The sequence below is a fragment of the Anomaloglossus baeobatrachus genome, chromosome 1 (assembly GCF_048569485.1).
Source record: "Anomaloglossus baeobatrachus isolate aAnoBae1 chromosome 1, aAnoBae1.hap1, whole genome shotgun sequence".
NCBI classification, from domain to species: domain Eukaryota; kingdom Metazoa; phylum Chordata; class Amphibia; order Anura; family Aromobatidae; genus Anomaloglossus; species Anomaloglossus baeobatrachus.
The window spans coordinates 630,590,682-630,607,513 of record NC_134353.1 but is presented as its reverse complement, the minus strand read 5'-3'; the positions used below and the strand labels follow the sequence as shown (position 1 = coordinate 630,607,513).

The 16,832-nt window shown below is 44.5% G+C and overlaps 1 protein-coding gene across 1 annotated transcript in view; it reads left to right on the top strand.

Moving 5' to 3' along the window:
* RNF31 (ring finger protein 31) overlaps nucleotides 1-16,832 on the top strand; it is a 92,730-nt gene that overhangs the window by 17,671 nt on the left and 58,227 nt on the right. Inside the window, exons 4-9 of the mRNA XM_075319041.1 lie at nucleotides 8,114-8,269; nucleotides 8,357-8,416; nucleotides 8,523-8,571; nucleotides 9,568-9,736; nucleotides 11,354-11,951; nucleotides 12,035-12,226. Of these exons, the coding sequence (XP_075175156.1) occupies nucleotides 8,114-8,269; nucleotides 8,357-8,416; nucleotides 8,523-8,571; nucleotides 9,568-9,736; nucleotides 11,354-11,951; nucleotides 12,035-12,226 (1,224 nt within the window). The remainder of the gene's footprint in view (nucleotides 1-8,113; nucleotides 8,270-8,356; nucleotides 8,417-8,522; nucleotides 8,572-9,567; nucleotides 9,737-11,353; nucleotides 11,952-12,034; nucleotides 12,227-16,832) is intronic.

Sequence of the window (16,832 nt, the reverse complement as noted above, 5' to 3'; positions counted from 1 at the left end):
CCATATGTTTTACTTCCATTCCCTCTCATTCCGAGAGTAATCAAGAAAATCAAAGCGGAGGGAATCCCGGTGATCCTCGTAGCCCGGGACTGGCCCAGAAGAGCCTGGTTTCCAGAGCCTCCACCTTCTCGGCAACACTCCCTGGCGTCTTCCCGACCTCCCGGATCTTCTGTCGCAAGGTCCAATATTCCACCAGAATATAGCACAGCTGCATTTGACGGCGTGGCACTTGAATCCTTGATTCTAGCCAAGTCTCATCTTCTTCCAGGGTAGTTCATACCATGCTTAATGCTCGCAAGCCTTCCTCCCCCAGCATTTATCACAGGACCTGGAAGACCTATCTGTCCTGGTGTGACCGTCATAATCGGTCGCCCCTGACCTTTTCAATCCCTAATGTTCTTGCCTTTTTGCAAGACGGTATGGACTCGGGTCTTGCTCTCAATACCCTTAAAGGACAAGTTTCTGCCTTGTCAATTTTTTTCCAGAAGCAGCTGGCTTCTTGCCCTCAGGTCCGTACCTTTCTTCAAGGGGTGGCACATTTGGTCCCCCCTTATCGTCACCCCTTAGATCCCTGGGATCTGAATTTAGTTCTCGGAGCACTTCAGCTTCCTCCTTTCAAACCCTTGAGAGAAATCTCTCTTCAACGGCTGTCTTGGAAAGTTGCCTTTTTAGTCACTATTACCTCTATCAGGCGAGTGTCCGAACTGGCAGCTCTGTCCTGTCGCTCACCTTACCTGATATTCCATCATGATAAGGTGGTCCTTCGGCCTTCCCCTGCCTTCCTTCCGAAGGTCGTATCCTCTTTCCACCTGAACGAGGACATTGTGTTGCCGTCATTCTGCCTGGCCCCGGTCCACTCCTTTGAGAAAGCCCTTCACACTCTCGATCTTGTCAGGGCTCTGCGGATCTACATCTCCAGAACAGCGCCGTTGCGCAAGTCCGATGCCCTTTTCGTCCTCTCAGAAGGACACAAAAAGGGCGACCGGGCTTCCAAATCCACGATTTCTCGATGGATCAGGACTGCCATGTGTGAAACTTACAAAACACGAGGTGTTGTTTCTCCTCAATCTGTGCAGGCCCACTCTACATGAGCAGTGGGTGCCTCCTGGGCTATCCGCCATCAGGCTTCGGCGGCCCAACTTTGCAAGGCCGCTACCTGCTCCAGTGTGCACACGTTTACACAATTCTACAGAGTGCATACGCATGCCTCCGCGGATGCTGCTCTTGGAAAACAAGTCCTTCAGGCGGCAGTGGCCCAATTATAAGTGGCCACTGCTCTGTTTTTTGACAGTGTTTGTGTTCACTGCAGTTGCAGTTGTTAGTCAGCTCTTAAGCTGGGTTTACACACTGCAACATCGCAAAGGACATCGCTGTAACGTCACCGGTTTTGTGACGTAACAGCGACCTCCCTAAGTCTCTGTTAAGTCGCTGGTGAGCTGTCAAACAGGCAAACCTGGCCAACAACTCAACAGCGATCCGGACCTGCAGAGCGACCTAGCTGGTTGTTGGGGACGTTGATAAGCAGCCTTTTGAAAGGGAAGTTGCTAACAAAGTCGCTGCAAAGTCTTTCACACGCTGAAACTTTCCAGCGATGCCTGCTGCACAGCTGGAAACAAAGGACCTAGGAATGGTCCTGAACGATTTGTAACGATTACAACTTCACAGCAGGGGCCGGGTCGCTGATGGGTTTCACACACTGCAACATCGCAAACAACATCGCTATTGCGTCACAAAACCGGTGACGTTACAGCGATGTCGTTTGCGATGTTGCAGTGTGTAAACCCAGCTTTAGGCTGATGTTCTACACTGTTAATAGTTCAGTTCCCACCCAGGGACTGCTTTGGGACGTCCCAATGTCTGTGTCCCCCCAATGAAAAGGCGAGAAAGGAAAGGACATTTTTGTGTACTCACCGTAAAATGTCTTTCTTGGAGCCTTTCATTGGGGGACACAGCTCCCACCCTTGTGGTTTTGGTTGTCCTTCTCCTACTGCTTTTACAACAAACTGAGCTAGTTCCCGCCTAGCTGGGGTTATATGCTGTGGGAGGAGGAGCTAAGACTTTTTTCAAACCTAGTGTCACGCCTCCCCTGGAGACACCATATAACCCAATGTCTGTGTCCCCCAATGAAAGGCTCCAAGAAAGACATTTTACGGTGAGTACACAAAAATGTCCTTTTCTTTCATCATAGGCCTTATTGACACCTCTCCAAATGTAACGTTTATGGTTGTGGCCAAAAAGTTCGATTTTGGTCTCCTCACTCCAAATTACTTTGTTTTAGAAGTTTGGGGGCTTGTCTCTGCTGTTTTGTGTATTGTAGGCGAGATACTGTACTTTTTGGCATTTGCGCAGTAATGGCTTTTTTCTGCTGACTCTCAACCATGCAGCCCAATTTTCTTCAAGTGCCTTCTTATGGTGCATCTTGAAACAGCCACACTGCTAGTTTTCAGTGAGTCCTGTATTTCAGCTGATGTTGTTTGTGTGTTTTTTCTTTGCATCCCAAACAATTTTCCTGGCAGTTGTAGCCGAGATTTTTGTTGGTCTACCTGATCGTGGTTTGGTTTTTACAGAGACTTTGATTTGCCATTTGTTAATAACAGTTTGAACACTGCTGACTGGTATTATCAATTTCTTAGATATCTTTTTCTATCCCTTTTCTGTTTTATACAGTTCAACTATCTTTTTCCATAGATCTGTTGACAATTCTGTTGCTTTCCACATGACTTACAATCCAGAAACTAACGTTTCTGGATGAAAGATGCAAGAGTTTGTCTAAATCCCAGAAACTCACTCTGCTTGTAATCAGTGTGTGCATAAAAGCTAACAGGTCACAGGTGAGGATGTTACTTTTATAAGCCATTCAAACACATTTGTATCAACCTCTGTGCATGTTATCAGGTCAAAATCACTGGAGTGAACTTTTGATCAGGGTCATTTCAATGTTTTTGGTTGTCATTATGATTTAAAAGAGAAAACACAGTAGTATGACAATAAATAGCTTCACTCAACCACTAGCCATGAGTGGAAAAAAAGTTTGTGTTATTCATATTCTCTGAAAAAAGGCCAAAAAAGCAAAAATTCTGCCGGGGTATGTAAACTTTTGCGCACAACTGTACACTACTCGCAAAAATATTAGGGATAATTGGCTTTCGGGTGAAATTTATGGAAATGTAAAAAGTTCATGCTACAATTAATATTTTATCATGAAAGTAGGGCTTTTAAGTAGAAGCATGCAGTGATTTCCTCAAACAATTTATTGAAATAAAAGCCAATACCAGTGTACAGTATACCCCACAAAAAAATGTCAGTGTCCCAATAACTTGCCATGAGGCCTTGAGCATCAAATTACAGCTTGACTACGACATCTCAAGCTGTTCACAATGGAGTTATTGTCTGCTTAGACATGGCACCCCACTTTTCTTGAGCGGTGGCCCTTGAGGTCATTGAGGTTCTGGAGTACAGGCTTGAGCACCTCTACACGGCGACTCAGCTGATCCCATAGTTTTTTTTTATGGGATTCAGGTCTGGCGAAAGTGCAGCTTACTCCATTAGAGGTACTGTAGTCTCCATCATTCCCTAATGATGCAATGTCGATGAGCTGGAACATTGTTTTCCATGAAGATTAAATTAGGCCTGTGTTGTTCATGCAGAGGCACAATAACTGGATTAATGATGTTATCAAGTAGAAAGTGCTTGTCACTGTACCATTCACAAAGTGTAGGGCAAGGTTGTATTAACTAGACATACCTGCCCACACTGTAACACTACCACAACAGTGGCTGATGGTGGGCGCCCTTCTTGACGTCTCCAACATTGTTGGCGCCCATGATTTGGTGCCTCTCACCTCCCTTAAATTGGCCTGGAGTTGTGCGGCATTCATCATCCAGTTCTGAAGGGCATTGTTCACAATGAAGTGGTTATCGGTGTGGGAATTGGCCAAAGGACGTTCACTTCTATGCCTTTATGTTACTCTTCCAGTCTCTCTATCTCTTTTTTGCAACCTGCAGATGACAATCTGTGACACTCTAAGCTCAGTGGTCACTTCCAAATGAGAACATCCTGCTTAAAAACAATGGTGAGATACTCTTGATGAATTGTTAGGTGTCGTTTTGGTCTCAAAATGTAAATAAAATAAGGCGAACTGTTTAAATACCAATTCTAATTGAACCCTGAAATTTATGGGGCAATTCATAAATCAAACACCTGTTGTGATTTTTGCCATTAACCTTCTTGTTAAAGAACATGATATTGCGCAAAAATTACTGAAACGTTGGACGTGTGGTTTCAAAAGTTGAGAAGGTCACTTTAAAGAGGTTTTCCACTACTAGTGTGACCCCCCCCCCCTTTCATTTTGTCCTAACGATTCCTAACTAGCACTTTCCCAATACACTTCTGCTACCTACCCTGCTCCTGTAAGCTGAGCTCTCTGCGTTGCTTAAATACATTTATTGATGTTCTAGCTTTGAACATTCCAGTGTGGAAACTAGAATTGGACAAACTGAGCGGGCACATCACTGGTGGGGCTGCCTCTCTGTGGGGGACAGCAGTCTAGGCACGCATGCCTAGATCACACTTCACTCTCCTCTCAGGCTGGATTACAGTACGGTGCTTTCATGTGACAAGCGCTGCAATATGCAGATCGTGCAGTGTGATATATTATCTAAGGATCAGCACATCGCAAAACTTGTGACATGAAAACACCACACTATAAGGCTATGTGCGCACTTACCGGATTTTGCCGCGGATTTTTTGCGGTTTTGCTGCATGTTTCGCTGCAGAAAATGTTCATAACATCTCTGCAGTGAATCACCAGCAAAACCTAAGGGCAAAAAAAATCCTGTGCGCACTAGGCGGAATTTGACAGCTGCATGTTTTGCTGCGGGATTCCCGCAGCAAAAACAATTGCATGTCAATTCTTTTCCGCACGTCGCTGCGGGATTTCACTACATTGACTCCAATATTAATCGTGAAAAGGGAATAACGCAGGAAGCAAATTCTGTGCGGTTCACTGCGTTTTCCTGCGTTATTCCCTGCGGTATTTCGCGGTTTACCTCCGGTAATGTACATCGCCTGTCTGCGGTTTTGCAGGGAAGTGATGTCATTACAGGAAGAGGAAGCCGTGCAGAGAGTAAACACACAGATCACACACACACAGACATCACAGACACAGGACACAGACACATAGAACACACATAGAAAGAAAACGGAAATATAGAAAACAAAGAACGTGGGCTCCGCCGTATTTTTACCTTCCAGCCGAGGTAAGCACACAGCGGCGGCCCGGTATTCTCAGGCTGGGGAGGGAGAGGGGCAGGGTTAATGTCCCCTGCCTCACTCCCCCTCCCGCAGCCGAGAATATCAGCCGCAGCTGCCCCGGCACTGTCGCATGCATTATGCAGCAGCACCGGCGTGTCCCCGGCTCTTCCTGCCGCCATGTAGCATTGGCGGTCAGGGTAATACAAGGGGTTAATGGTGGTGGATCACCGCCATTAACTCCAGGCTTGATCATGGCAGCGTCTATGTGACAGCTGACATGATCAACCCGTAAGTAAAGTGAATAAAACACACACCGAAAAATCCTTTATTTTAAATAAAACAAACAAGCCTCGTTCATTTATGAACCCCTCCCGCACCAAAGCTCCGGCGTAATCCACAGCTCCGACGTCCTGCGCTGCTTACATCCAGCCGCGACTGTCACAGACACAGCGCTGAATGAATGCAGCAGACAGCAGAGGTAATTACCGGTCATTTCCCACGGCCGGTAATGTGAACTCACTGCCGACCGTGGGAAATGCAGCGATCTGTCCTCTATCTATCTATCTATCTATCTATCTATCCCTCTATCTATTCTTCTGTCTATCTATCTACTATCTCAGAATTAAATGACTTTTTTTTTTTTCCAATGTGCTTTATTGCATTGAATGCAATAAAGCACATCCCAACCCGCACGCGGCAAAACCGCGACAATACCGCGAACAATACCGCGGCAAACCGCATGCCGTTTTCGGGTGCTGTTTTCCGCGTTTTTTTACCCCGGGTGCGGTAATCTTTGAGAGCATGCGGAATTTTCTCAAGAAAATTCCATTTCCCAGTGCGCACATAGCCTAAATCGGGCTAAGAGGGGAGTGAAGTGTGATTTGTAATAAAGGTATATTTGTGCCACAGAGAGATCAGCTTACAGGAGCAGGACAGGTATCAGAAGTATTGAGAAAGTGTTAGTTAGGAATAGTAAGGACAAATGAAAGGGGGTCACATTAGTTGTGGAAAACTCCTTTTAAGTTCACCTGAAAAGGTTACAGTGCAATTTAGGATCATCCTGTGAAAGCCAAATAGCCCTAACTTTTTGTGAGTAGTGTATATACGTGTGTGTGTGTGTGTGTGTGTGTGTGTGTAAGTAATAATATGTATGCGCGTGTATAGAACACAAGCCAGGGCGCCTGAGGAGTATCTTTCATCAAATATAGTCTGGGTAAGCACTAGATATCCCTCTTCATGTATACATTTATAACTACCACTCTCTCATCTTTTTATTTTTTATTTAAACACCAGCATCCTATTTAATATATTATAATAGTTTATATTCTTTGTATATGTTTGAAGATAAGTTTGCTTTCATATTCTTTATTCCTCTAATACTTGATTCTCTTTAATGCAGTTTTTGTATTATATGTGTATATGTTTTTATAATGACTAATAAAATTATATTGTTTTTTATTGACCATTGTGGGTAGTTTATGAATATATTTTGTGGTCATGTGTAGGTGTAATGACCCAGAAGTAGCCATTCCAAAAGTTTCTACATTTAGAGGAGTATTATTCTTAGAAAAATGTATGGTTTAATGTATTGCCTGGTGTCGTTCTAAAAAATGTACTGTAAGTTGTTGCTCTGTAATACCACTGGTGACCAGCAGGTGGTGGTATGTGTTGGCAAGGGGCCATATTGGATGATGTCTGAGAAATATCCTCTATGCCTGGTCACTATGGTAACCAGGGTGAGATGACAGTTGGCAGTTGAGACAAGCCGAGCTTGAGGTGATGAGCAGGTTACAAAGGTGGTTAATGTCAAGTACCAAAGATGTAACCCACGATTCTGTTATGCAGTAAAGCCTTTGAATTGTTATTACCAAGGTTCGGTCTGCCTTATTCCTACCTACCTCATACAGATATACCCTGGGAATGAGTTTGGAGCGCCAGGAACCAGGTAGGAGCACCGTGACACCCCAAGCTGCACAACACCGCAGAAAAGCCACACCACCGCTCGAGTACAAAGAGCACGGTCTGAGGGAGCGCTAAGGAGGCCACAGTGATATATTGGTTTTGTAGATTTATTACTTTCTTACATGCCACAACGCGTTTCAATATACACCTGACGAAGATATTGTGTATATTGAAACACGTTGTGGCATGTAAGAAAGTAATAAATCTACAAAACCGATATATCACTGTGGCCTCCTTAGCGCTCCCTCAGACTGTGCTCTTTGTACTCGTTGGATTTCTTCCCCGCTGTGGGATTCACGGCAAGAGCTGCTTGATACGGAGGTTAGATCACAACCAGCACCAGTGACGTCCATCATCCCTAGTGACCTGTCCTGTGACCGGCTTCCAAGGATTCTGCTCCTCCGGCTGGACACTACGGGTTAACGTCCTGGCAGCGCATTAACATCATACTCTCGTCCTACACCGTGGTTGTGCAAGGGCTGCACAACCACATCAGGTGAGCAGTTTTTAACACCTTTCCTTAACGGTTTCTCGTAGATCCTTCACATGTGCTCCTTTGTTTAAACTCTTTACTTACACCACCGCTCGGCACCTATGTCTGGGCCTAATAGTGCTGTAACATACGTCACACCTTGGTACTAGGTGCAGGAGGCACTATTAGGCCCAGATGTAGGTGCCAAACGGTGGTGGTTCCTGCCACTCCAAACCCATTCTCAGGGTACACCTGTATGAGGTAGGTAGGAATAAGGCAGACCGGACCATGGTATAAACAGCTCAGGCGCTTTACTGTATAACACAATCATGGTTTACATTTAATATAAATGCCCCTCTGATTTACTAGTGTACTTTGCGATGTGACATTTGTATATAATGGGCTACTGCTTTTCTTGCCTCCTAGGGTGGGCGCCACGTCTTGTCATTGTATGGATACACACAGTCTCTTCCAGATGGTCTTAGCTTCCCGGATTCTGAGCAGGAACCAGATATTGCTAATGTGGCTACTGTAACAGCAGATGTCATCATCCTGCACCGTGAGCTCAATCTTCTGATCTCTGTGAGTGCCTCATTGCTTTTACATCTGACTTCTGTCTTTCAAATTCTATTTACCCTTACTTGAAATCATGACCCTTTTTCCCCCCAGAACTCCCATCCATACCAGGATCAAGCGGCAAAGGACCTGTTGACAATGAATGTGTCCGAGGTAAAGTGGGTTATGATATCTATATAATTTGACAGTAAAATTTGTTGATTTAGTTCTACTTTGCAATAAAGGTTTTTGTGACAATTTGTTTTTTGTATACTTGCAGCCAGCCAATGTTACAGATTCTGTTGTTTTTTCCAGACCTACCCCATCAGGTAATCCAAAAATATATTATTTTATTCTTGGCCTTTTTAATAGAAAATTCTAAACAAAAAAAGGCTAAAAACTGCAGATTGTAAGAAAATCTGCGCACATCCAATGATGATGAAAAAATGTCTCATTAGTATTACCCAACCACACTACCCAAAGGCCAAACAGTTAAAAGTACTTAAACATATAAATGGCCAAGGGGTTACCCTAAACATCTTATTTGGACCCTAACTGAGAAGAATAGGCTCTAAAATAGGACAAGGGAACCAATGATACAAAAAGTACCCGACTTATGGACCGATCGACATAAATATCTGTATCAAGCAGTGTGTAAAGACATTCAGGACATGTCATGTTTACACACATTTGTCACAAATTGGGCAGTGCCTTACTTTTAGGCCTAAGACACATGGCGAGAAAAACTGTGCGAGTGGAGTGCAATAAAACATTGCATTTCACTCGGACCAATTCTAGCCTGTGTGTCAGTGCATATGAGCGATTATTTTCTCAGCCCTAATCGGACCGAGAAAACAATCGCAGCATGCTACGACTGTAATGCATGCGATCACAGTTTCACTCGCACCCATTCAAGTCAATGGGGTGAGAGAAAAATCGCACTGCACTCGCGGTACACCGGTGTACCACGAGTGCAGGGTGAGAATGGCAATAGCCGGCTACGGAGGAGAGAGGGAGATAATCCCTCCCTCTCCTCCTCAGCGCTGGCTCTCCCCTCCTCAGAGCCGGCCCGTCCCCCACAGCTGAGGTCCGCTCGCACGAACGGACCTCAGTCGCAGGGACACTCGCATGACACTCTTCTCTGCTGTACTGCCATTGTGAGCCGAGTGTCATGCGAGGGGATCAAAGTAATGTTATGCATTTAAGAATTGCATTATATGGTTTATTTTCTTTTTTTTTTTTTCTCCTTCAAGTATAGTCTTATAAGGCATTATCACATTTCTAGAAACTAACTTCATATCTTTGGGTACTGATTATGTCTCTAGTCTCAGAAACGTCTCCTGAAGGATGTGGACTCTGCGGCGTGAAGACAGTGTCTGTTGTGTGTAATTCATGTAATGATGCGCTGTGCTTAGAATGCGATCAGAGAGTGCACTCGCATCCCAGTCGTTCACATCACCAACGCACCCCCTGCGGCATACCACCCACACAAAGGTATTGGTCATATTTGTTATATATAGTGAAAGGGTATGTACCATTTTGAAATAGTTTTATTACTTCAATGCCTATTTAAAAAATGAGAGTTAGCAAATTATCTTATAATTATCTTGTTTGGCGTTTACAGATCCTATATGGATCCATGTATCTACTTGGTAAAGGACTAGAGTAACTGAGTACTCTGATTTGCAGTCATGATGCCATTTAGCACTCCCTTACTTTTTTTTAGATGTGTACTCTCGCCCGATACTGGAAGTCTCATAACGTGATCATGTGGATCCGGTGGTTGTCAAGGTAGCACAGGGTCATGTGATGACTCCTGTGCTCACATGACTCAGATCCTGTAAGAAACAGCAGAGTGTTGCTTGTTACAAGAGATGATAATTTCTCCTGGTCTGAGCGATGCTGCTCTGATCAGGAGAAATGGATGAGCGATCAGACTGCTGATCGTTATAGTCCCCTAAGGGGCCTAGTAAAATAAAAAAATAAAAAAGTTAAAAAACCAAAAAACCTAAAAGTTCAAATCACCCCCTTTTGCCCCATTAAAAATGAAAGGGTTAGAAAAACCAAAAAAATACACACATTTGGTATCGTCGTGTTCAGAAATGCCCGATCTATGAAAATATAAAATCAATTAATCTGATCTGTAAACAGTTTAGCGGCAAAAAATTCCAAATGCCAAAATTACGTATTTTTGTCGCCACAAATTTTGTGCTAAATACAATAACAGGCAATCAAAACGTAGCATTTGTGCAAAAATGGTACAGTTAAAAACGTCAGCTCAAGACACACAGAGAAGAAGCTGTCACTGAGCCATAAATCTAAAAAATGAGAACGCTACAGGTCGTGGAAAATGGTGCAAAACGTACGCCACTTTTTTTGGACAAACTTCTGATTTTTTTTTAACCCCTTAGGTAAAAGTATACCTATACATGTTTGGTGTCTACGAACTCACACCGACCTCAGGTATTACACTGACACATCAGTTTTACCATACAGAGAACACTGTGAATAAAATAACTCAAAAACAATAGTGCAATTGCACTTTTTTTTGCAATTTTTCCGCATTTGGATTTTGTTTGCAATTTTCCAGTTCACTATATGGTAAAACTCATGCTTTTTATTTAACCTTCGTCAGGCTGCATAATTTTGCCAAAATTTCTCGACCCCTTATCTTGGAAGGGGGTAGAGATATTTTATTGAAATTTGGCCAATATATTCTGGACCAAAACTGCAGAGATGTCACGAAATTTCAGCCCTCTACGGCTTTTTGAAAAAAAAAAAATGTATTGCAATTTTAAAACTGAATAGTTACAATTGTACCTATTCAGCCGGATGAAGGTTAAACGTGCAGCTCCTTCCGCAAAAAAGCGAGCCCTCACGTGACCATTTTGACTGAAAAATAAAAAAAAGTTTCTTCTTATGGAAGAAGAATGGCGAAAAAAAAACGAAAAGCGCAAAATCGGCCAGTTGTTAAGGGGTTAATTCTTCTATTTAAGATGCATTCAATCAGTAAAACTATTTTTGTTACACAATTGTACATTCCCTTTAATCAGACTTCTGAAGGTTTATTTCCTTTTTTAACCTTTTTTTTAAAATTTTTTTTAAATATAGGCTCAAGGATGATGAAGTTCTTTCACATGTTTCAACTCGCCCCACTTGGCAGTGTATGTCATGCCATATTTTAAATAGAGGGGGGTCAGTGCTGTGTGTGGGATGTGACCGTCCCCGAGGTTGTAACAATGCGTCAAGCATGCAATTAGAAGCCTCTTTGCAGAAAGACACGTGGGTCTGCCAGGCTTGTACTCTACAAAACCCTTCTTCGGCTGTCTTGTGTGCAGTGTGTGAGCGACCTCGTCTAGCTGGGAAACCACCTAGAGATGGCCTTGAGTCTGCTGCTTTGGATACTAAGGAAACTGGACACTTCTACAAGACTGCCGGCTTACCTGACCAAAGTAGACTTATACCTCTACCAGAAGATAGCAGGATAACTGTGTTTGGTAGTATGTATGCGGAAGCTGCCAATACTGAGAGAACTAACTTAAGGCCACAAGCCCAATTGCATAACAATGCTAGTCTTCTTTGCCCAAAGAAAAGCAGCCCCGATAACTCTTTCATGATTGAGAGACCCATCGTTGACTTGCGAAGCAGCTTGGACATTTTTTCTGAGCGGCTAAATGGAGAAAAGGAAGATCATATGACAATGTCAAAGGTAATTGTAATAACCTGGGATGGTAAAGTATAAAAATAAATAAGAAATGGATCAAAGTACTTTAACCTTTATGTGGATCTTAGGGTTGGCAGTGCTCCCATTGCACCTTTTACAACATCTGCAGTGGCCGTGTTTGCGAGGTGTGTGACCGAACCAGCGAAGGGATGATACCTACAGAAGGAAGGAAGAAAGAAGACCGACAGATAAAATATCAGGATGAGATGAGACAGAAGCAATTAAAGGAGGATGGAGCTAAACTCGTAGCCTTGATTAAGGTGAGTAAAATTGAAACATTAACTTGCTGTAAAGCACATTACCTTGCTTCCAGATCCATTAAATCGGTGTCATCTAATGTTGCACAAAGAATATTATCTAAGCTACCTGAATTCATTCCTAGGGCTGTATTAAAGAGGATTTGTGAGCTTTTTAGTCAATACTTTTATTGCTTATGAAATAATTCTATTGTTTTTTTTTAGTTTTTGTTTTTAGAAGTATTTGTTGTTTCTTTCCTCTTATTTCTCCTACAAATCTATATGAATAAACTGTGACAAGTGGGCGTTACTAGTTGAGAGGGCGTGTCCCTAAACAATCCACCTGTATCCAATCAGTGCTGCCCATGTAGAAGCACACCCCTATGAAAAGGGTAATTGTATCACCCAGTTGTCAAATTGTTTATACATTTCCAAGAGGAATAATGGAGGATCAGTACAATACAGAATATTAAGTAATGATGCTCCAGAATTGTTATTTCATGTGGAATGAAAGTGTTTACTGAAATAAACACATATGTGGAACTTACAGGTGCTCTTTAACATTTTAATTGCTGAGCAAATTTGTCAAAAACTGTATTACATTGCATGTACATAAAAAATTGTAAATGTTTGACATTTTTATTCTAATGTCAATAGTTTTGGAAAGTATTTGGCAAACGTTTTGCCATAATAGAGCAATCTAGTGGGAGTTTTGAATGCGCGGGACCTGACTGGTTCCCTTTTAATTGAAGTTGGCTCCAACTACTTCATTTTACTATGTTATGTGCTCTTTTTGCTCATATAATATTCAAAATCACAAGGTGAGACAAAATTTTGGCACAATTTTTTAATTTTTGCACAAATTTCGGATGCAGAATTTATCACCAGCTTACACCACTTTGATAAATTTTGTTAATTTTAAGACTGCAAGGTCGCACTGTTTAAACCTCGATTTAGATACAGGCTGGTCACTCCTATTTTTGAGTAGAAAAAGCAATATTGTTGCGTTTTTGAAATGTTCAATGGATCTGTACATCAAAAGTGGTGGGATACTATCTTTTTACTCTGAAATACATTGATTGTTATAGTCTGTGTACGAGATACTGAATGTGAAACTGATTTCTGCACTGAGGCTAAAGCTGAAAACTAGAGATGAGCAAACCTGAGGTTCGGTGTTCGTACCAAACACAGATTATTCCAAAAACCTGAGTTTGGGTTCGGAGTTCAGGTGCTTTACGCATGCAAACCCCTCGCATGTGCGTCTCTGTGCTCGGTGCTCAGCCCAGTGTGAGCCCCTTGCAGTGTTAGAGCAGCTCGTACTCTGGGTAACAACAGCGGGATCAGATGTAGTGTGCAGCAAAAACAGAAAAACCCCACCCGCACCCGGAAGTGTTCTGTTTATGTTTGGCTGCAAGTGAGTGGAGATTCGAACTGCCCAATTAGTGATTTCCATTGGGGTTCAGTTGAAGTCCAGGACCCAAACCAAACTTTTTCAAAATTCCGACTGCACCCTCCAAACCAAACTTCAACGGGTCCACTCATCTTTACTGAATACCCATGGTACGTCTTCCTCGAACAATATTAGTGAGGTTGACTTGTGTTACCTCTCCCTTCTTATTTTGTGAGTTAACCCTGTTCCCCCATACACATTAGACTGTTGTCAGCCGAATCCACCACTATCAACTGGTTCATCTGACACTCCAATGTGTATGGGGGCCCTGGCCAAGTGATCGTCAGGCAAGATGTCGGTTGGGCATGTCCGATTTCGGACTGCTGTACTCTTTATTCTCCAGGAGATATACCACCTGCAGAGATGGCGGTCAGCAAATTTCTCACAAAAAACACAGGAGCGCTCGTCTAAGCAGGCTTACTTTTTTGGGGGAGGAGTTGCCAAGATGGCCAGTGTATGATCCTTTCGATTTATCACCATAATTATTTAGACCAGTAACCTATCGGCACATAAGTATTGCTTTTTACTTTATTATTTTTTTTTTTTTGGTTAATCAAATTTTTTTATTAAACAGTATTTGGTACAACAAAAATACACATACCTGCAAGTGTCAAACAGTCCTCCATCCCCCCCCCCCATCCAAATAAAGTCCCTTACCCGACTCAGTAAACAGTAGATTTACATGTATATTCATATAGATCACTAGGCTTAGATCAGCAGCCGCACATAGGTTGTCTGACTGGAGCGTATGAAATCAAACATTACATTTTAACGTATCTTTTTTTCTTTGTCGCTCTATTGGGAGACCCAGACAATTGGGTGTATAGCTACTGCCTCCGGAGGCCACACAAAGTATTACACTTAAAAGTGTAAGGCCCCTCCCCTACTGCCTATACACCCCCCGTGGGATCACGGGCTCCTCAGTTTTCATGCTTTGTGCGAAGGAGGCTAACATCCACGCATAGCTCCACTGTTTAGTCAGCAGCAGCTGCTGACTTTGTCGGATGGAAGAAAAGAGGGCCCATACTAGGGCCCCCAGCATGCTCCCTTCTCACCCCACTTTTGTCGGAGGTGTTTGTTAAGGTTGAGGTACCCATTGCGGGTACGGAGGCTGGAGCCCACATGCTGCTTTCCTTCCCCATCCCCTTTGGGCTCTGGGTGAAGTGGGATCCTATCGGTCTCCAGGCACAGGAGACCGTGCTCCGTCCACAGCCCTGGGAATCTGCTGGACATGGAGCTGAGTATCGTCAGGGACATGGCCCTGCTACATTAAGGTACTCTGTGTCCCCGTACAAATCGCGCACACACACACCAGCATTGCTGGGTGTGTTAGTGCGCCGGGGGCAGCAGCGCGGCGCGCTTGTGCTATACTCACTGCAGCTTTGCTGAGTGAGTTTATGTATTAGGAACTGCCGCGCCGGCCGCTGATGGCGGTTTTTACGGCGGCAGCGCTGCGGCGCGGCTGGGACTTGTGGTGCGCCGGGGACTTCCGCGCTGGCCGCGCTTATACGGCGGCCGCGCTTATAAATCGAGTCCCCGGCTTTTGCGGCCTAGTTCCGTTTCGTTCCCGCCCCCAGGCCTGCCAGTCAGGGGAAGGGCGGGACGCTGTTCAGAACGTCAGCGCCGAGGGCTGGAGTCTGCTTAGCATACTCCAACCCCCCTCACTGGGCACAGTGGGACGCCAGTTTCCCGCACTTTGTCTGGGGCACGCCCACGGCCCGCCCCTCTTCACAGGACGCTGGCAGCCATTCCTGTTTGCAGTCTCAGTGGAGAAGGGAGACAAGCTCTGGGAGACCCAGACACGGGATTCTGGCGACCACACACCCGCTTGGAGCGGGCGGTAAGCGGCACCTCGGGTGCTGACCCCACTTGTGCCGAAGTGTTCATTGTACTTTTTGCTTGTATTCTATACATTGCACTGTACGGTCGCTATTCTTGGCTATATACCCTCCTAGATTGCTAGACAACATGTCGTCCGCAAAAAGCAAGGGGGCCAAGGCACAGGCTTTCTATGCTACCTGTACCGCATGTGCGGCTGTTCTACCGGCTGGTGCCACTGACCCCCATTGTGTGCAATGTTCGGCCCCTGTGGCACTTGCTCAGCCGGGGCCTCTGCTAGAGGTGGCCCAAGGAGAACCACCTGTGAACACTGTCCAGGTGACAGGGACGGAGTTTGCAGTTTTTGCTGATAGATTGTCTGTGACTATGACTAAAATCCTTGAGACTTTGCAGTCCAGACCGGTACCTCAGACCATGGGCACTGTTGATTCAATGCTCCCTGGCCCCCCTCATTTGGAACAAATCCGTGCTCCGGGGGTGTCCCATGCATCCCGGGGTGATGGCTCTGACATGGACGACAGTCCCAGACAGCCTAAGCGAGCTCGCTATGAGCGACCCTCGACTTCATCACACTGGTCAGGGTCCCAGCAAGAGGACTCTCTATATGATGAGGCAGAGGTAGCTGATCAGGATTCTGATCCTGAGACCGCTCTTAATCTGGATACACCTGAGGGGGACGCAATAGTGAATGATCTCATAGCGTCCATCAATAAAATGTTGGATATTTCTCCCCCAGCTCCTCCAGTGGAGGAGTCAGCTTCACAGCAGGAGAAATTCCATTTCAGGTATCCCAAGCGTAAATTGAGTACTTTTCTGGACCACTCTGACTTTAGAGAGTCAGTCCAGAAACACCACGCTTATCCGGATAAGCGTTTCTCCAAACGTCTTAAGGATACACGTTATCCCTTTCCCCCTGACGTGGTCAAGAGCTGGACCCAGTGTCCAAAGGTGGATCCCCCAATCTCCAGGCTTGCGGCTAGATCCATAGTTGCAGTGGAAGATGGGGCTTCACTTAAAGATGCCACTGATAGACAGATGGAACTCTGGTTGAAATCCATCTATGAAGCTATCGGCGCGTCGTTTGCTCCAGCATTCGCAGCTGTATGGGCACTCCAAGCTATTTCAGCTGGTCTTGCGCAGGTTGACACTGTCACACGTACATCTGTTCCGCAAGTAGCGTCCTTAACCTCTCAAATGTCTGCATTTGCGTCTTACGCTATTAATGCTGTCCTAGACTCTACGAGCCGTACGGCAGTGGCGTCCGCCAACTCCGTGGTTTTACGCAGAGCATTGTGGTTAAGGGAATGGAAGGCAGATTCTGCTTCCAAGAAGTGCTTAACC